General features: G+C 36.5%; 1 protein-coding gene across 1 annotated transcript in view; it reads right to left on the bottom strand.

Annotated features, from left to right (window-relative positions):
• CRY1 (cryptochrome circadian regulator 1) overlaps positions 1-21252 on the bottom strand; it is a 95743-nt gene that overhangs the window by 8346 nt on the left and 66145 nt on the right. Inside the window, exons 3-7 of the mRNA XM_007462867.1 lie at positions 4302-4444; positions 1995-2179; positions 1536-1624; positions 839-979; positions 445-756 (exon numbers count right to left, since the gene is read on the bottom strand). Of these exons, the coding sequence (XP_007462929.1) occupies positions 445-756; positions 839-979; positions 1536-1624; positions 1995-2179; positions 4302-4444 (870 nt within the window). The remainder of the gene's footprint in view (positions 1-444; positions 757-838; positions 980-1535; positions 1625-1994; positions 2180-4301; positions 4445-21252) is intronic.

The raw sequence follows: 21252 nt of genomic DNA, 5'->3' as shown, positions 1-21252 counted from the left end.
AAAAAAAAAAAAAAAAAAAAAAAAAAAAAAAAAGCTACGGTATTGAAGTGAGATGAAATGATTTATAGCTTAAAATTTATAAAACAAATTTGCTATTTCTAAGAACTCAGGTGAATCCTTTATGTGACAGAAATGATCACCTATAAATATATATCGACCCAATAAGTCCACAGTATTAAATCTTATAGCTCCCTTGATGGCTAGGCTGATTTAGCCATTGAAATGACTTCAGGTTAACTGAACCATTTTTCACCAGTTCTCCTATCTGATTATGCCATTCTGCTCCCCAAAAGTGTGTCTGTATGATGAGAATTAAATGCTTTTCTACTGAAAAAATTAGACTATAAATGAATCTACTTGGTTGACAATTTTTAGGAATTGTTTTATAAAGGTATAGAGTTCTTCAAAATAAGGCCATACTACATTAGTTGGAAGAACATTTACCTTCATTCCTTCTTCCCAACTAATCCACAGGTCACCTCGTGTCAGGAAGCAAGCAACTGCATGTCTGGCTAAATGATGGATCCAGCCCTCCTGACGAAGCTGTGTCATGATGGCATCAATCCATGGAAAGCCTGTCCGTCCTTCTGCCCATTTCGCTAAAGCCTCAGCATTCTTATCCCAAGGAATCTGAACACAGATTGGATTTCCTTCCATTTTGTCAAAGCGTGGATTATTTGTTGCTGCTGTATAGAAAAATTCACGCCATAACAGTTGCCCATAAAGGGAAAGGGGAGGGGAACTGTTCTTTTTTACCTAAGATTAAAAAGCAAAGAAGTATTATCAGCAATTTAAGAAAAAAGTATTTTGAAAAATAAGCTCCAGTTCCAGATAATACCTTTTTGTAGAGATCTGTCAGTTTGAAGTAAAATAGTCGACATGACAAACAACCAAATCGGAGATAAGGACTGAGTCCAGTAGGGCTAGCGAGCAGGGAATTCGCATTCATTCGAGGTCTTTCAAAGTTTGCCACCCAAGCCTGAAAACACACAGAGAAAATTATGGTAACTAATTGCCTTTTCCATTTTAAAAGATTGTTTAAAGTTGAGATTTTTAAAAAAGTTACATAGGGCTTGGAAAATAAAGTATCATTTTTTCTAGCCACAAATGACAGATTTTAATAAAAAACAAGAAAGATAAAAGTGATCATTCTTTTGTTTTAGCCATCCTCATGCAGTAAATTCCTAACACAAGGCTGAGAGCACCTTCAATCTGTCTCTCTGACACTGAGAAAAATATGAAATAGAAGAACTCTAGCCTAGCTTCAAAGTTATAGTCATCAGATACCAGCTTACAAAGAAGGAATAGAAGGGGTAGTATTGATAGTAGCTAAAGAGGAAATAATCAGAAGAGGAGGAAAAAGGGTATTTAAATGAAGAGATAGTTGTTAATTTTCAAACAATTAGGTTTGTTCTATTTTAACTATTTCTCTCAATCCTTCTTTTTCAGCAGTCTATTTTTTTGTTTTTAAAAAAGAGTGAAATTATTTTTAAAATGCCAGTTTGACAATATAAACATCATCTGTATTATCATACTTTTCTTTCCAAATGCCTTTCCAAACGTGTAAGTGCTTCAGTTTCTCCGCCTGGCCACACTGCAGAAGATAAGCCATCTGTATCAAAACCTAAAAAGAAAAGAAAAGAAAAGAAAAAAAAATTGACAGTAGCATAAAAATGAAATGACAGCCCTGGATAGGTCCTCAAAAATAGATGATATATAACATGGTCTCTGTTCTTTAAGATGTATATCTTAAGGTGATAACATGGTCTCTGTTCTTTAAGATGTATATCTTTAAGATGTATATCTTAAGGTGATGTTTATAGAACACATAAATAATGCACAGATTTATCACTTCTTAGTTTAAGAGTTTCTTTTCTTTTTTCTCCTTTCTTTTCCTTTTAGTGCAAAATACTTTACATGTCAAATTAGAAGTGGGATTTTTATGAATGGTTTATTAACTCTCAAGCTCCACATGTATTACCATTTACACCTACCTAGTTCTTCCAGTGAAGGGACTCCATATTTCTCATCATGGTCATCAGACAGAGGAGTTGTGCACTTTTCTATCACTTCTGAAGTAATTGTCTCTACTGGTATCTCTAGTGGTTCCATTTTGCTGATGAGAGTCTGGAATCTTTTATAAGTAAGAGGTGGTTGTCCACCATTTAGTTCTATGATCCTATTACAAAAGTTAGTAAAATGCTGTTAGTATTATAAAAAGGACAATACATTTTGATTGATAAACTCTGAAAAGGCTTAAAAGCAGAAAATTAAATGAATCACTTAAGACTTCTAGGAGAATGTTAGCTTCTTATAGGACCAAGAAACTTGTTAAAATAATTAACAAATCTAAAAATCATTCTCTTCACTTTATAGACATCTGCTAGGTATCAAAAATATAGTGTATGCAAATATCAAAACTTTTAAGACAAAGGGAATTAAGCACTTATGAGTGGAAAAACAATGGCTAAATAAGCCTAAAGGCAAAAACAAAAAAATAATATATATGGAAATATAAAAACATACCACAACACAGCTCAAAGAATCTCTTAATCATCAATAAAAACGAAACCGGGCAAATATTATACTAAGGAGCAATCAGCAAGTCTCATTAATTAGGATTCTATATTACTGTCATGATAATCACTTGCTATTTTCTATTGTGCTCATGTTTTTGTTAAATGTCAGCATACGTATCTTATGTATATATTTTATATTTAATTCTGATCACTAACTTCTCAATTAAGTAATACTAAAAGGAAAGATAAGCCTTACCAATGGTAGTCTGAATTAGACACAATTTGGAAATACCAATTATTCTTTTTCACTATGGCCATTTGCTTACTAGCATTTAGCCTTAGTAAAAAATTATTGGTAAAATCCAACTCCATCGTTTTATGCATCAGCAACTGAAGCCTCAAGAGAATTTAATAGTCAAGGTCACATAACTAATAAATAGCAAATCAAGGTTTTCTTAATCCAAATACAGTACAGTTTTCATTATGCCACATATAATTATGTATCAGTTGTACATACAGAAAGTAACCACCATAAAAACTATGCTCTTTGCTTTTAGTAATTTTGCTTTGGTGTAATACTTTGAGTTTATATATAGGGTCATAATGAAATTTGTCCCCTATAATGATACTACAATGACACTACTGAGGACACTGCTAATTACATAATAGAAGCAAAATAAAAATCTTAGAAAAAATGTTTTCTATATGTTGCATTTTTATATGATGGATTATATGTGGTAAATACTCACTCAATCTAACAAACATTCCAATTTTATGCACAACACTGAGTTTCCCACTTAAAGCAATTGCTCTTATCTTGTTTTGCCTCCTTGCTATCAGCTCTCTAAAGTTAAGAAATCTGGTAAACTAGAAGGCAAGTTTATTATCGAAGGATATATGACTTCTGGCTTAATATCAAGTAAGACCCTTGACTGAATCGAACCACAATATTTTGATACACTTGGAATAAAATTAACTAGCTTGTCGTGTTACTTACAGAATTAGCTTTATTAACTTAACAAAATGTGAAAATAAAAAAGTAAAATAATTTAAAAGGTACGGAAATTGTGAGATTTCAGCACTTGTAAGGATGATAGTATGCTAAAGGTTAATGTTAACAAATCTTATGAACCTTCAAATCTTACAGCATATAAAACTTTCTAAATTTAAACTTGACCATGGAATCTTTGTTGGACAAAGCATCACCAAAAACTGAAAGTTCAGGAAATATACTTTGAGAAATAAGATATTATACCATTGTTCAGAAGACTATGTAATATTATATAAAATTTGCATATTGACTTAAAATCCAGAGAGACTAGATATACACACATAAAATAAAATAACTTATGACAATCATGTAAAATATATCAAGGCAGTTTGTGGCTATGTATGTCATATAAACTATAAAATTAACATTGCTAAGAGCCCAGAAAGGCAAGTTAGTAGGCTGAGTTAGAACAGTCAAAGATAATTGTGTGATGCTTTTAATAGTTTTGAAATTGAAATTCTGAGTATGTTTATTACTTATGTCTGTAATTTTGGTATCTGTCACTGGGTAAACAAAAATCACAGAGGTTAAATAAAATGCTAAAGGTTTGACATATATTCACTTAATTCTCCCACAAGTCTATTATGTATGTTTTTATTTCCACTTTATAAACTAGTCCCACAGTACATTCCCACAGTACATTTTCTATGTACTTAAAACCACCGAAATGTACACTTAAAAGTGGTTAAGATGAAAAATATTATATGTATTTTACCATTTAAAAAACTTACTTGTCTAGGTCATATAATGTATGTGAAATTCGTACAATTACTTCTACCCCAGATTCAGTAGCCAGTTTCTTAATAGCTGCATCTCGTTCCTTTCCAAAGGGCTCAGAATCATATTCAATTGAAAGTTTAGTAATGTTCCATTCCTAAAATAAAAGAAAGGGGCAAAAACATACATAAATTTTAACAATTAGTTTTTATATTATAATGACATAGGCTGGAAAAAAGTGAAAAGCTCCAATGCTACCTAGTACATAACAAACACTAAATGTAAGTGTTTGTCATGGTAAAAATGGAAAAAAATAACATGTTACCAAGTTGCTGAAAGATTAAATGAGTCAATGCATATAAATTGTTTAGGACATAGTACATAGTAAGTCCTCAGTGAATGATAGCTGTCATTATTACTAGCCATTTGTATATTTCTTACTTTGTGAGTTGCAGCTTATGTTTTCTTGGGTTTCTATCGCAGTTAATTTTTCTCTTAAGGATTTGTAAGAGCTCCTTATATTTTAATGATAGCAAACCTTCTCTATCACCTGTGTCACTTTTTTTCCTAAATAGTTTGTAATTTAATTCTATGATTTTTTTGACAAATAAATATTTAGTTTTTAGTTAGTAAATGTTGGAATTTAGAACAAGTCAATAACACTCCCTCCCCTTTTCCCTTTTTGAAAAGGAAGGGAATATAAGTCAGAAAACTAAAGGTAAAAATATAGATCACACAGTCTCCCAAGGCAACTGAAATAAAACAAAAATAAACAAATGGGACCTAATGAAACTTACACGCTTTTGCACAGCAAAGGAAACCATAAACAGAATGAAAAGATTAACCTACAGAGTGTGAGAAAATAATTGCAAATAATGCAACTGACAAGGGCTAATACAAACAGCTCATACAACTCAACAGAAAAAAAACCAAACAACCCAATTAAAAAATGGGCAGCAGACCTAAATAGACATCCCTCCAAAGAAGAAATACAAATGGCCAATAGGCACATGAAAAGGTGCTCAACATCACTAATAATGAGAGAAATATAAATCTAAACTATAATGAGGTATCACTTCGCACTGATTCTGATGGTCAGATGGCCATCACTAAAATGTCTACAGGGCTTCCCTGGTGGCGCAGTGGTTGAGAGTCCGCCTGCCGATGCAGGGGACACGGGTTCGTGCCCTGGTCTGGGAGGATCCCACATGCCGCTGAGCGGCTGGGCCCGTGAGCCATGGCCGCTGAGCCTGTGCGTCCGGAGCCTGTGCTCCGCAACGGGAGAGGCCACAACAGTGAGAGGCCCGCGTACCGCAAAAAAAAAAAAAGTCTACAAATGCTGGAGAGGATATGGAGGAAAGGGAGTCCTCCTATACTGTTGGTAGGAATGTAAGTTGGTACAGCCACTATGGAAAACAGCATGAAAGTTTCCTCAGAAAACTAAAAATAGAATTATCATATGATCCAGCAGTGGCACTCCTGGCCATACAACCAGGCAAAACTCTAATTAAAAAAGATACATGCAGCCCATGTTCATAGCAGCACTATTCACAATAGCCAAGACATGGAAACAACCTAATCTCCACTGACAAATGAATGAAGAAGATGTGGTACATATATACAACAGAATACTACTCAGCCATAAAAAAGAATGAAATAATGCCATTTGCAGCAACATGGATGCAACTAGAGATTATCATACTAAGTGAAGTAAGTCAGAAAGAGAAAGACAAATACCACATGATATCTCTTTTACATGGAATCTAAAATATGACACAAATGAACCTATAAAACATGGACATAGAGAACAAACTTGTGGTTGCCAAGGGGGAGGAGGTTGGGGGGAAGGACGGAGTAGGAGGTTGGGGTTAGCAGAAGTAAGCTATTATACATAGAATGGATAAACAACAAGGTCCTACTGTATAGCACAGAGAACTATATTCAGTATCCTATGATAAGCCATAATGGAAAAGAATATATAAAAAGAATGTATATATGTATAACTGAATATCTTTGCTGTATAGCAGAAATTAACACAATATTGTACATCAACTATACTTCGCTTTAAATATATATATGTATACATATATATATATACAGACCACATTACTAGTAAAGTTGAATTGGAGAAAACATGTTATGTTTAAGGACAGATAAGCTTGCTAATTTTTTACCCCTGAATTAAACAGATTTAGCTACCCAATGATAAGCAGCACCTTCCTTGCAGTGTGGGCTGCCCCTACAAAATTTATTACATGGAAGAAGGGACTAGGATAAGTGCTCTCTGCAACTGAACAGGCAAAAAGGTATGATATGAGTGATACTCACCTAACTCCTTCTATTAACTCACCAGTGAGATCATTCACTTCTTTCCTGGGGATAAATTAGTGAACATCTCTCCAGAAAAAAAATGAAAAGCTAGGGAAGAGAAGTTTCCCCAAACATTAAAAGTATTCAGGGCAGAGTCAAGATGGCAGTGTGGGAAGACGAGGAGTTAGCATCTCCTCACAACTAGGGTGCCTACCGGCCGCTGGTGGTGGACTCTGATGCCAAAGGAGACAGGAGGAACCTGAAAGCGAACCGGTAGGACGTAGGGGGACTGAGGGGGGAGGAGAAGTGGAGGTCAGACAGGATCAGGGCCCCTGAGGCCAGGGAGATCAGGAGAGGCGGGCAGGAGGAGCGGGAGAGGAGCAGAAGGCGATAGCCCCGGCAACCTGCTGAACTCCCAGGTCAATCCTCTGCCCTCCAAAGCCCCCTCCAGACCGCATGGGTCCTTGGGGTAATAGGAGGGAGGCCAGAGAGATCAGGAGAGGCAGGCGGGAGGGGCCGTCTGGGAGGAGCAGGAGAGAAGTGGAGGGTGATTGCTCTGCCCACTCAGGCCCCGGGAGCCTGCTGAGCTCCCAGGCCAGTCCCCTGACCTCCAAAGCCCCCTCCAGGCTGCGCAGGTCCTTGGGGGCATAGGAGGGAGGCCGGGGAGATCAGGAGAGGAAGGCGGCAGGGGACCTCCGAGACAAGAGGAGCAGGAGAGGAGAGGAGGGCATTTGCCCCACCCACTCAAGCCCAGGAAGCCTGCTGGGCTCCCAGGTGAGGTCCCCTGACCTCTGAGACCAGGGGTTGGGGGCATGCCTGGGCCCCTTCTGTTCCTTGAGCCTAAGCTCCACCCCTCATGGCCTTTTCCAGCCCTGTGGGTCCTGAGCATTGGCCTGGCCCACCATCCAAACCTCGCCCTTGCTTAGGCCCCGCCCTCCAGAGCCAAGGCCTCTCCTGGCCCCCCCACTATTTTTTTTCTTTTCCCTCCTCTTTTTTACTACTGTGGTACTGATGTACCTTGTGGTTGTTGATTCATCTATATTTTTACTTTTATATTCTTCCTAAAATATCTCTTAGTTTCCTAGTCTAATTTTATTTTTTACTTTGTTATTTTTTATCTTTTTTTTTTTTTTTGCTGCCCCAGGAGGCTTGCAGGATCTTGGTTCACGAGCCCGGGGACAGGCTGAAGCTCCTGTGGTGGGAGCTCCGAGTCCGAACCACTGGACTAACAGAGAATCTCAGACCCCAGGGAATATTCATCCAAGTGAGGTCTCACGGAGTTCCTCATCTCAGCACCAAGACCCAGCTCTACCCAATAGCCTACAAACTCCAGTGTTGGAAGCCTCAGGCCAAACAACCAGTAAGAAAGGAACACAATCCCACTCATAAAAAAAAAATGAGATGGCAAAAAAATATGTCACAGATGAAGGAGCAAGGTAAAAACCTACAAGACCAAATAAATGAAGAGGAAATAGGCAATCTACCTGAAAAAGAATTCAGAGTAATGATAGTAAAGATGATCCAGAATCTTGGAAATAGAAAGGAGTTATAGATTGAGAAAATACAAGAAATGTTTAACAAAGATCTACAAGAACAAACAAAAAGAGATGAACAACACAATAACTGAAATGAAAAATACACTAGAAGGAATCAATAGCAGAATAACTGAGGCAGAAGAACGAATAAGTGTGCTGGAAGACAAAGGGTGGAAATAACTGCCGAGGAGCAGAATAAACAAAAAAGAATGAAAAGAATTGAAGACAATCTCAGAGGCCTCTGGGACAACACTAAATGAACCAACATTCGGATCATAGGGGTCCCAGAAGTAGAAGAGAAAAAGAAAGGCTCTGAGAAAATATCTGAAGAGATTATAGTTGAAAACTTCCCTAACATGGGAAAGGAAATAGTCACCCAAGTCCAGGAAGCACAGAGAGTCCCATACAGGATAAACTGTAGGAAAAACACACTGAGACACATATTAATCAAACTAACAAAAATTAAATTCAAAGAAAAAATATTAAAAGCAGCAAGGGAAAAACAAAAACTAACATACAAAGGAATCCCCATAAGGTTTTTTTCAGCAGAAACTCTACAGGCCAGAAGGGAGTGGCAGGGTATACTTAAAGTGATGAAAGAGAAAAACCTACAACCAAGATTACTCTACCAGGCAAGGCTCTCATTCAGATTCGATGAAGAAGTCAAAAGCTTTTCAGACAAGCAAAAGCTAAGAGAATTCAGCACCACCAAACCAGCTTTACAACAAATGCTAAAGAAATTTCTCTAGGTGGTAAACACAAGAGAAGAAAAAGACCCACAAAAACAAACCCAAAACAATTAAGAAAATGGTAATAGGAACATACATACCGATCATAACCTTGAACGTAAATGTACTAAATGCCGCAACCAAAAGACAAAGACTGGCTGAATAGATACAAAAACAAGACCCATATACATACTGTCTAAAAGAGGCCCATTTCAGATCTAGGGACACATACAAGCTGAAAGTGAAGGGATGGAGTAAGATATTCCATGCAAATGGAAATCAAGAAAGCTGGGTAGCAATACCCGTATCAGATAAAATAGAGACTGTTACAAGAGGAAAGGAGGGACACTACATAATGATCAAAGGATCAATCCAAGAAGAAGATACAACAATTATAAATGTCTATGCTCCAACATAGGAGCACCTCAATACATAAGGCAAATGCTAACAACCCTGAAAGGAGAATTCGACAGTAACACAATAATAGCAGGGGACTTTAACACCCCACTTACACCAATGGACAGATGATCCAAACAGAAAATAAATAAGGAAACACAAGCTTTAAATGATACAATAGACCAGATATATCTAACTGATATTTATAGAACACTCCACCCAAAAGTGGCAGGATATACTTTCTTCTCAAGTGCATATGGAACTTCTCCAGAATAGATCACATCTTGGGTCACAAATTAAGCCTTGGAAAATTTAGGAAAACTGAAAGCATATCATGCATCTTTTCTGACCACAACGCTATGAGATTGGAAATCAATTACGGAAAAAAACTGTAAGAAACACAAATACATGGAAGCTAAACAGTGCACTACTAAATAACCAAGAGATCACTGAAGAAATCAAAGAAGAAATTAAAAAAATACATAGAAACAAATGACAACAAAAACACGAGGACCTGAAACCTATGGGGTGCAGCAAAAGCAGTTCTAAGAGGGAAGTTTATAGCAATACAATCTCACCTCAAGAAACAAGAAACATCTCAAATAAACAATCTAACCCTACACTTAAAACAACTAGAGAAAGAAGAACAAAGAAAACCCAAAGTCAGTAGAAGGAAAGAAATCATAATGATCAGAGCAGAAAAAAATGAAATAGAAACAAAGAAAACAATAGCAAAGATCAATAAAACTAAAAGCTGGTTCTTTGAGAAGATAAACAAAATTGATAAACCCTTAGCTAGACTCATCAAGGAAAAAAGGGAGAGGATGTAAATCAATAAAATTAGAAATGAAAAAGGAGGAGCTTCCCTGGTGGCACAGTGGTTAAGAATCCACCTGCCAATGCAGGGGACACAGGTTTGAGTTCTGGTCTGGGAAAATCCCACATGCCGCAGAGCAACTAAGCCTGTGCACCACAACTACTGAGCCTGCGCTCTAGAGCCCATGCTCCACAACAAGAGAAGCCACCGCAATGAGGAGCCTGCGCACCACAACAAAGAGCAGCACCTGCTCGCCACAACTAGAGAAAGCCTGCACACAGCAACAAAGACCCAGCAACAAAGACCCAACACAGCCAAAGGTAATAAATAAATGAAATAAATAAATTTTTTAAAAAAGAAATGAAAAAGGAGAAATCACAACTAACACTGCAGAAATATAAAGGATTATAAGAGACTCTGCAACAACTATATGCCAATAAAATGGACAACCACGAAGAAATGGACAAATTCTTGGAAAGGTACAATTTTCCAAGACTGAACCAGGAAGAATTAGAAAATACAAACAGACTGATCACAAGTAATGAAATTGAAACCATAATTAAAAATCTTCCAACAAACAAAAGTCCAGGACCAGATGGCTTCACAGGCAAATTCTATCAAACATTTAGAGAAAAGCTAACACCAATCCTTCTCAAACTCTTCCAAAACACTTCAGAGGGAGAAACACTCCCAAATTCATTCTACGAAGCCACCATCACCCTGATACCAAAACCAGAAAAAGGTGTCACAAAAAAAGAAAATTATAGACCAATAACACTGATGAACATAGATGCAAAAATCCTCAACAAAATACCAGCAAACTGAATCCAATCATACATTAAAAGGATGATACACCATGAACAAGTGGGATTTATCCCAGGGATGCAAGGATTCTTCAATATACACAAATCAGTCAATGTGATACACCACATTAACAAATTAAGGAATAAAAACCATATGGTCATCTCAATAGATGCAGAAAAAGCTTTTGACAAAATTCAACACCCATTTATGATAAAAACTCTCCAGAAAATGAGCACAGAGGGAATCTACCTCAACATAGTAAAGGCCATACATGACAAACCCACAGTAAGCATCATATTCAATGGTGAAAAACTGAAAGCATTTCCACTAAGATCAGGAACAAGACAAGGATGTGTACTCCCATTACTCTTATTCAACATAGTTTTGGAAGTCCTAGCCACAGCAATCAGAGAAGAAAAAGAAATAAAAGGAATACAAATTAGAAAACAAGAAGTAAAACTGCCACTGTTTGCCAATGACATGATACTATACCTAGAAAATGCTAAAGATGCCACCAGAAAACTACTAGAACTAATCAGTGAATTTGGTAAGGTTGCAGGATACAAAATTAATGTACAGAAATCTGGCATTCCTATACACCAACAATGAAAAATTAGAAGGAGAAATTAAGGAAACACTCTCATTTACCACTGCAACAAAAAGAATAAAATACCTAGGAATAAACCTGCCTGAGGAGGCAAAACACTTGTACTCAGAAAACTATAAAACACTGATGAAAGAAATCAAAGATAACATAAACAGATGGAGAAATATACCATGTTCTTGGATTGGAAGAATCAATACTGTGAAAATGACTATACTACCCAAAGCAATCTACAGATTCAATGCAATCCCTATCAAACTACCAATGGCGCTCTTCACAGAATCAGAACAAAAAATCTTACAATTCGTATGGAAACACAAAAGACCTCGAATAGCCAAAGCAATCTTGAGAAAGAAAAATGGAGTTGGAGGAATCAGGCTCCCTGATTTCAAACTATACCACAAAGCTACAGTACTCAAGACAGTATGGTACTGGCACAAAAACAGAAATATAGATCAATGGTACAAGATAGAATGCCCAGAGATAAACCCACGCACATATGGGCACCTAATTTACGACAAAGAGAAAAGAAAGCCTCTTCAATAAGTGGTGCTGGGAAAACTGGATAGCTACATGTAAAAGAATGAAATTAGAACACTCCCTAACACCATACACAAAACTCAAAATGGATTAAAGACTTAAATGTAAGACCAGACACTATAAAACTCTTGGAGGAAAACATAGGAAAAACACTCTTTGACATAAGCCACTGCAAGATCTTTGACCTACCTCCTAAAGGAAATAAAAACAAAAATAAACAAATGGAACTTAATTAAACTTAAAAGCTTTTGCAAGCAAAGGAAAAATAAACAAGACAAAAAGACAACCCTCGGTATGTGAGAAAATATTTGCAAGTGAAACAACAGACAAAGGATTAATCTCCAAAATATACAAACAGCTCATGGAGCTCAATATCAAAAAAACAAACAATCCAGTTAAAAAATGGGCGGAAGACCTAAACAGACATTTCACCAAGGAAGACATACAGATGGTCAAGAGGCACATGAAAAGATGCCCAACATCACTAATTATTAGAGAAATGCAAATCAAAACTACAATGAGGTATCACCTCATGCCAGTCAGAATGGCCATTATGAAAAAATCTAGAAACAATAAATGCTGGAAAGGGTGTGGTGAAAAGGGAACCCTCCTACACTGTTGGTGGGAATGTAAACTGATACAACCACTATGGAAAACAGTATGGAGGTTCCTTAAAAAACTAAAAATAGAACTACCATATGACCCAGCAATCCCACTACTGGGCATATACCCTGAGAAAACCATAATTCAGAAAGAGACATGTACCACAATGTTTATTGCAGCACTATTTACAATAGCCAGGACATGGAACCAACCTAAATGTCCATCGACAAATGAATGGATAAAGAAGATATGGCACATATATACAATGGAATATTACTCAGCCATAAAAAGAAATGCTATTGAGTCATTTGTAGTGAGGTGGATAGACTTAGAGACTGTCATGCAGAGTGAAGTCAGAAAAACAAATACTGTATGCTAACACATATATATGGAATCTAAAAAAAAAAAAAATTGTACTGATGAACCTAGTTCCAGGGCAGGAATAAAGAGGTAGACACAGAAAATGGACTTGAGGACATGGGGTGGGAGGGCGAAGCTGGGGTGAAGTGAGAGTATCATCGACATATATACACTACCAAATGTAAAATAGTTGGCTGGTGGGAAGCAGCAACATAGAACAGGGAGATCGGCTCAGTGCTTTGCAATGACCTAGAGAGGTGCGATAGGGAGGATGGGAGGGAGGCTCAAGAGGGAGGGGATATGGGGACATGTGTATGCATATGGCTGATTCGCTTTTTTATGCAACAGAAACTAACACAGTATTGTGAAGCAATTATACTCCTCCCTCCTGGAACTTACTGAGGAACTCACAGAGGTAAATAAATAATTAAATATATAATAACTATTAGAAAAAAAATAGGATGCTATGATAGAGGATATGGGGGTGGGGGTAAGTTAATTATCTACTCTTAATTACACTGGCTAGACTTTCAGTAAGTGGTGAAAGTGAATATCCTTGCTTTGCTCCCTATCTTAGGTGTAAAGCATTCAGTGTTTCACAATTAAGTATGTTAGCTATGCTTTTTGTGGACAATCTTTACCAAATTGATATTTATCAATTTTCTATTCCTAGTTTGCATATAGTTTGCATAAAGTTTTTAAAAATTATAAATGTGTGTTGACTTCTGTCAAGTGACTTTTCTTCATCTACTGAGACAATCATAATACCCTGTCCTTTACTCTATTAATAGGATAGATTGTTAATTTATTATTTTATAATGTTGAACCAACTTTGTATTCTTGAAATAAACCCCACTGATCATGATGTAGTATTATTTTAAAATATTGCTAAATTCTATTTGTTAATATATTAAGGATATCTGAGTGTGTGTTATGGGGGACACTTGGCTATACTTTTTTTTTCTTTCCTAAAAGTTCTTCATCAGGTTTTGGTATGAGTTATGCTGGCCTCATAAACAAGTTCAGTGTCCCCAATATTATCCTCTGTTTTCTGAAACAGTGTCATAAGACTGGTATTATTTCTTTCTGAAATATGTGGTAGAATTCACAAGTAAAGCCATCTGGGAACTGGAGTTTTACTTAGTGGAAGGTTTTTTTATTACAAATCCAATTTCTTTAAGAGAGTGCTATTCAATTTTTCTTTCTCTTTCTTCTGAGAATTTTAGTAAGTTGCACTTTTCAAGAATATTTCTCATTTCATCTTAGTTGTACAATATATCGGTATTATGATGTTTACAATATCCTTTATTATGTTTTTAAAGTTTAGAGACTCTCTAGTTATGTCCCCTTTTTTATTCTTGATTAAGGTAATTTGTGTTTTCTCCCTTTCTGGCCCTGATCAGTATTGCTAGGAGTTTATCAATTTTATTAATCTTTTCAAAAGAAAACTGAACTCTGAATCAATCAGAGTTCAGTCAGTAGACAGAAACCACATTAGTAATTTGAACAGGGAAAATTTAACCTGAAGAATTGTCAGCAAGTAAAAGAAGAAGAGTTAAGGCCATACACTGTCCAATATGGTAGATAACCACATGCCACTGAAGTGGGTTCTGAGCACTTGAAATGTGGCTAGTTGGAATGGAGATGTGTTATAAGCATAAAATATACAGTGGATTTCAAAGACTTCATATAAAAAAAGGCTAAAATAGTTTGCTTTGTAATGATTTTATATTGAAAAGATAATATTTTAGACATACTGTGTTAAATAAAACACATCTAAAAAACTAACTTCACATTTTTCTTTTTTAAAGGTGGCTATTAGAAAATTTTAAATTACACATGTAGCTTCTGTTGGATAGTACTGTTCTAAGGTGTCCAAAAGCAGCTACCACCTCTAAATGGAGGGGAAATAATTAAGCAATGAATTAAGAAAGTTCCCCTTCTTCCCTGCTGCTGAGATTCACACCTCATTGTATGGGGTGTGCTGACTTAAGAACAACCTTCCCTGTAGGGAAGAAACCTGCCAGAGGGCTAGGGCCAGAGCTGGTTCCTAGGAACAGCCCAGTTGGTGGCTGAGAAACTTCCTGCAGGGTATGGGCTGACTGGAGCTGATCTGTAGAATCAGTCCACTGCATGGCAGAGAAATTTGCCAGAGGATGTGAATGAGCTGGAGCTTGTCCAGGAGGGCTACTGAGGTGAGGGCTACTGAGGTAAGTGCTACTGGTCCTCCCACATAAGGTGCTAAGGAAAAAAAGTATAAAGATACCAAAAAAAACGCCCCTTCTCTCCTGCTGTGACCTTACAAAGAACCAACAGCAATTTCTATTGACAAAACCTAAAATCAAGCCAGCCGGCAAAGGAAGAAAGTTTACAGCATCCAGCTTCAGTATCACAAAGCAGGGCAAAGAAGGGTGGATTTGGAGCCGAGAGACAAGAAATTGTTTATTCCATGTTTATTTTCTCTATTGTTTGTCTGCTTTCAGTTTCATTGATTTCCATTCCTCTCTTTATTATCTCCTTTCTTCTACTATTGGTTTAATTTGTTCTTTCTCTATTTTTTTAAGGTAGAAACTTAGTTCTTTGATTCTTTTCTAATAGCGTATTGAAAGCTATTAATTTTCCTCTAAGCACTGCTATAGCTGAATCTCATAAATTTTGATATACTGTATTCTAATACAGTATGTTTGATATACCGTATTTCCATTATCATTCGGTTACAAAGATTTGCTATTCTCTTGCTATTCATTTTATTTTAAATTTTATTTATTTTTTTTTTATATACTGCAATTTTATTTCAATCATACAAATGAAGTTAGCCTATAGGAAATTTAAATGAAACAGTATGGTAAAAATAGCAGAGAACCAAAAACTCTAATAAGGAACTACACCTAAAGCATGAGAATTCAACATTCATTACTGTTTCATCTTCAGTTTTGATTGACACTTGATGCCTGCAAATTTTGAAACAAACTTTGAGATCACGATGAAGAGATTTCAGCTATTCTGATTTCTTCTATTCTGAAGAGATTTCAGCACCACCACTAAGATTTGTACATTCAGTTGGTTTGCAATTCACTTGTTAGCCATTTACATAGTGTATAGTACAGATTTGTCACAGGTCAGATCACAGTGTTGAAGGAAAGAAGCACCTTCCTGTAATTAGAAAGGATCCCCTAAACTGCACTCAGCTTAAGACATGCAATGTATATGAGCACAACCATAATATTGTGGCTCCAAGGAACATAGTTTTGATAAGGAAAATAACCTAAGCTTCTGTTTCCCATTTTAATTACTGAAATCTCTAACAATGATAAAACTGTCACATAGGACAGTAAATGTATACAATCAAACTTCTTGGAACGGACACATTTTTGCTATTCATTTTAATTTAATTCTGTTGAAGTCAGAGAATATTATTCTGTAAGATTTCAGTCTTGAAATTTGTTGATAACTGTTTTGCGACTGAACACATGGTCTATCTTGGTGAATGTTTCATATGCATAAGAAAATAATGTGTATCCTCTAGTTTTTGGGTGTAGTGTTCTACAAATATCAGTTACATCAAATTGATTTCATAGTGTTATTCATATCATCCATATCTTTATTAGTTTTTGTATATTCTATCAATAAATGAGATGTAAAAATCACCAACTATGATTGTGTATATCTGTTTCTCCCTTTAGTTTTATCAGTTTGAGATTCATGTGTTTTTATGCTATTAGTAGATAATACATATTCATGATGGTTATACTTTTTCTTTTAATGCACTTCTTTCCTTCTTTCTTTCTTTTTGGCTGCATTGGGTCTTTGCTGCTGTGTGCATGCTTTCTCTAGTTGTGGAAAGCGGGGGCTACTCTTCGTTGTGGTGTCCAGGCTTCTCATTGTGGTGGCTCCTCTTGTTGTGGAACACAGGCTCTAGGCACGTGGGCTTCAGTAGTTGTGGCATGCAGGCTCAGCAGTTGTGGCTCACGGGCTCTAGAGTGCAGGCTCAGTAGTTGTGGCACATGGGCTTAGTTGCTCCACAGCATGTGGGATCTTCCCAGAGCAGGGATGGAACCCGTGTCCCCTGCCTTGCCAGGCGGATTCTTAACTACTACGCCACCAGGGAAGTCCAGGTTATATATTTTTGATGTGAGACTTTACTCTTCATCTGTGGTAATTTTATCTTGAATTCTACTTCTTTATCTTACTGCTTAAAAAGTACATCTTTCTCAGTCTCTTTTATTTCAAACTATGTTTCTGCATATTTAAAGTGTCTCTTCTAATCAGCATATAGTTCGTTCTTGCTTTTTTTATGTAGTCTGATAAACTGTCTTTTAAATGGAGAATTTAAAAAAGACCATTTACATTTAATAAAATTATTGATATAGTTGTGTTTAATTTTATCATGTTAGTAAGTTTTCCGTTTGCCCATCTCTTCTTTTACTCCTCTGTGCCCCCTACCTGCCTTCATTTGAATGAGTAATATTTTTAGTATTCCATTTAAAATTCCTCTATTAACTTTTTAGAAATAGCTCTTTGGGTTATTTTAGATCACAATATGTATTGTTATCACAGTCTACCTTCAAATAATATATTACAATTGAATAATGTAAGAATTTACATATACTTCTATTTACCTTCTTCCTACCTTGTGTGATCTTGTTACAGGTTTTATTTCTATATGTTTCAAGCCCCACTATATTCATATTATTCCCTATAATTTATCAATATTAGTTGGTTTTAACCTGTCAATGGTCTTTTTAAAGGAAAATAGGATATATTAATACACATAACTAAAAAAAAAAGTGGTCTTTTATATTTACCCATATTTTTAGTGCTGTTCCTTCTTTGAAGATCCTGTCTTTAGCCTAGAACTATTTTCTTTTACCTAGCAGAAATTCCTTTAATATTTCTTTTAAAAATAAATTTATTTATTGATTGATTGATTTTTGGCTGCACTGGGTCTTTGTTGCTGCACACGGGCTTTCTCTAGGTGTGGCGGGGGGGGGCTACTTTTTGTCACAGTGTGGGGGCTTCTTATTGCAGTGGCTTCTCTTGTTGCAGAGCACAGGCTCTAGGTGCACAGGCTTCAGTAATTGTGGTGCATGGACTTCAGCAGTTGTGGCACATGGGCTCTATAGTTGTGGCTCGCAGGCTCTAGAGCGCAGGCTCAGTCATTGTGGCATAAGGGGTTAGTTGCTCCAAGTCATGTGGGATCTTCCCAGACCAGGGATTAAACCCATGTCCCTGCATTGGTAGGCAGATTCTTAACCACTGCGCCACCAGGGAAGTCCCCTTTTAATATTTCTTATAGTATAGATCTGATGGAAATAAATTCTCTCTGCATTTGTCTGATTGAAAATGCCTTCTTTGTGCCTTCCCTTTTTTAAAAATGAATATTTTTACTATTTCTAGCTTTTTAAAAATGCCATTCCATTGTCTTCTGGACTCTTTTAAAAAAAAAAAAAAAAAAAAACCATCAAACACTCTTAGTGTGGTTCCCTGAATATGCCCTTTCTCTTCTGGCTGCTTATAAATTTTTCTATCTTTGGTTTTCAGTTAATTGTATGATGTGGCAAGATGTGGTTTCCTTTATGTTTATGCTGTTTAGGGTTTGTTGAGCTTCTTGGCACTGTAGGTTGATATCGTCCATGAATTTTGGAAACTCAATTATCTCTTCAAATATTTTTTTTCTGTCCCAATCTCTCTCTCCCTCTTTTTTCTAGGTCTACAATTATGGGTATGTTAGGCCATTTACTATTGTTCCACAAGTCTCAGACACTCTATTCCCTTTTTAAAAAAATCTTCTTCCTCTTTGTGCTTCAGCTGGGATACTGACTGTCTTCAACTTCACTGATCTTTTGTTCTGCTCTGTTCAATCTGGATAAACCCAATTAATGAATTTTCATTTTTGATATTGCATGTTTCAGTTCTAGGAGTTTCATTTGGTTCTTTTTAATACTTTCCATTTTTGTACTAAAATTACCATCTCTTTACATAGTTTTTCACCTGTTGACTAGATCCTCTACTATCTACAGCATAATTATTGTAAAGTCCTTTCTTTATTCTAATCCCAACATCTGCATCAACTGTGGGACTGGTTCTACTGACGGTTTTTCTTTTACTTGATTGCAAGTTACATATTCCTGCTTCTTCATGTGTCTCATAATTTGTGATCATACAACAGACAGTGTTATAAAAGACTAGAAACGCAATAAACAACATTTATCTCTAGAAAAGTGCATTGTCTTTGCTCTGATAGAAGTTGAATTGCTGGAGTCAGTAATTGAGCTGGGTCTGGGCTTTGTTGCTGCTATAATTAAATTTCATTCACCACTGGCTTCAAATATTTTGAGGGCAGGATCCAGATTTTTCTTCAACAGGGCTTGAGATGTGAGTATTAACAAGACTCCAGATGTCTCTCTCTGCTTTACAGCACAGTCACTAGCTTTACAAACTATAGGACATCTCTCTCTGCTTTCCTGTCTACCCATCAGCTTTATGGTTGCTAAGGACTTCTCTTTGTTTTCCAGCCCTGTCCCCTAATTTTCTACACCTCTGGAGGCATCTTTCTACCCTGATGTCCTGTCTCCAGCTTCAGTGAACTGCTACTTTGCACTAAGTGAATGCCCAGTGCACTTCAATGAGGGATCCCTCTCTTCTGCCTCGCCCCAGCCTTTGGCACACTGCCACTGGTACTCCATGAAGGCACTGTAAGAAAGAACTGGAGAGTGGGTGTAAACTTACTCTGTGACTAGGGCTTCTTGAAATTCTAATCTGCCATGTCAGCCCACATATGACCACAAAAAGCTTGGTAAAATTTCAACTGGTTTCTCTTCACTCTCAACTATGGTAGAATCCCTTCTCTTCCTGCTGTGATTTCAGGGATGTAGCCATGGGTCTCTTCTTTCCCATGAAAGTCTCATCCCTTTATGCAATTTGGTTTATTTAGGTTTCTTTGTGTCATCAACTCTCTAATAGGTTAAAAACAAACAAACAAAAAACCTATGATATTGTGGCATATTTACTTCCTTCACATTGTTAAGACAGGAATGTTGGTTTACTGCAACTTTCTACATCTTAACCAGAGGTGGAAGTCCCTATCTATTCTTTAGCCCCGGTTTTATTTTATGCCACACGCGGTTAACCTTTGAATTTCAATAGTAAATATAACAATAAGTTTGCATGTAGTACTAAAATATTTTCATGTGAAATGAGTGAATATTCACTTTGCAATTTTAGGCACTAAGATTCATATCTGTTTTTGTGTATCACAATTGTTTGTTTAACCATTCAGAAGGCATAATATGAACCACTAAATGGATGTGCAGTTCTTAAACAGTCACTAGTAATACTGTGAAAATAATTAAGAAACATAAAATTTTTAGAAAACAAAGTAATAAATAACAAACTTCCTGGGAGAAAACATTTAAAGTAGTATAATTACATTTACAAATCTTATCTCACAAAATAACCCAAACATAAAGGTAAAGCTCTAAAAATTTCCACGCATCCATCCATTACCCCTTCCTTTACTCCATAAATCTAGTCTCAGGGTTTTAAACACAATTTATATGTTTAAGGTTCCTAAATTTAGTACAGACTTCTCCCCTGAGCTCTGGACTTGAATCCCACTCAACAAATACATTCAGATGTCTAAAAGACATCTCAAACTTAAAATGCTTAGAAAGGTAAACTCCTGATTTTCCCCTAAACTTGTTCCTCCTATATAGTCTTCCTCATCTCACTAAATGGCAACCCACTGTGTCATTTGCCCAGGCTAAAAACCTAGCAGTCATCCTTGACTCTCAAATACCACATATAAACAAACCCTATGGCCTCTATTTAAAAAATATACCAAAATCCTACCACTTCTCAACACCCCTACTGCTACTCTAGTCCTAGTCACCATCATCTTGTTTCCAAATAACTGCCATGGTCTCCTAATTGATCTTTCTGCTTAAGTCTTTACAGCATTTCCATTCTCCAATATCTATTCTGTACAGTCAGAGTGATTCTTTTAAATGTAAGTGAAATCATGTCACTCCCCTACTCAGAAATCTCCCATGGCATCCCATTTCACTCAGAGTAAAAGCCAAAGTCCTTAACATGGTAAAGCCCTGTGATCTGGCTCTTGCAACCTCTCTGACCCTATCTCTTATTTTCACTCACTGTGCTCTGGCTAGAGCACACTGGCCTCCTTCCTTGCTGTTCCTAAATAAGTCATGGCACACTTCCACATCAGGGCCTTTGTAACTGCTGTTCCCTCTGCCTGTGACACTCTTT

The sequence above is a fragment of the Lipotes vexillifer genome, unplaced genomic scaffold, assembly GCF_000442215.2.
Source record: "Lipotes vexillifer unplaced genomic scaffold, Lipotes_vexillifer_v1.1 scaffold1177, whole genome shotgun sequence".
NCBI lineage: Eukaryota > Metazoa > Chordata > Mammalia > Artiodactyla > Lipotidae > Lipotes > Lipotes vexillifer.
Note: the sequence above shows the minus strand (reverse complement) of the source record. Positions and strands in the feature narration are given on the sequence as shown.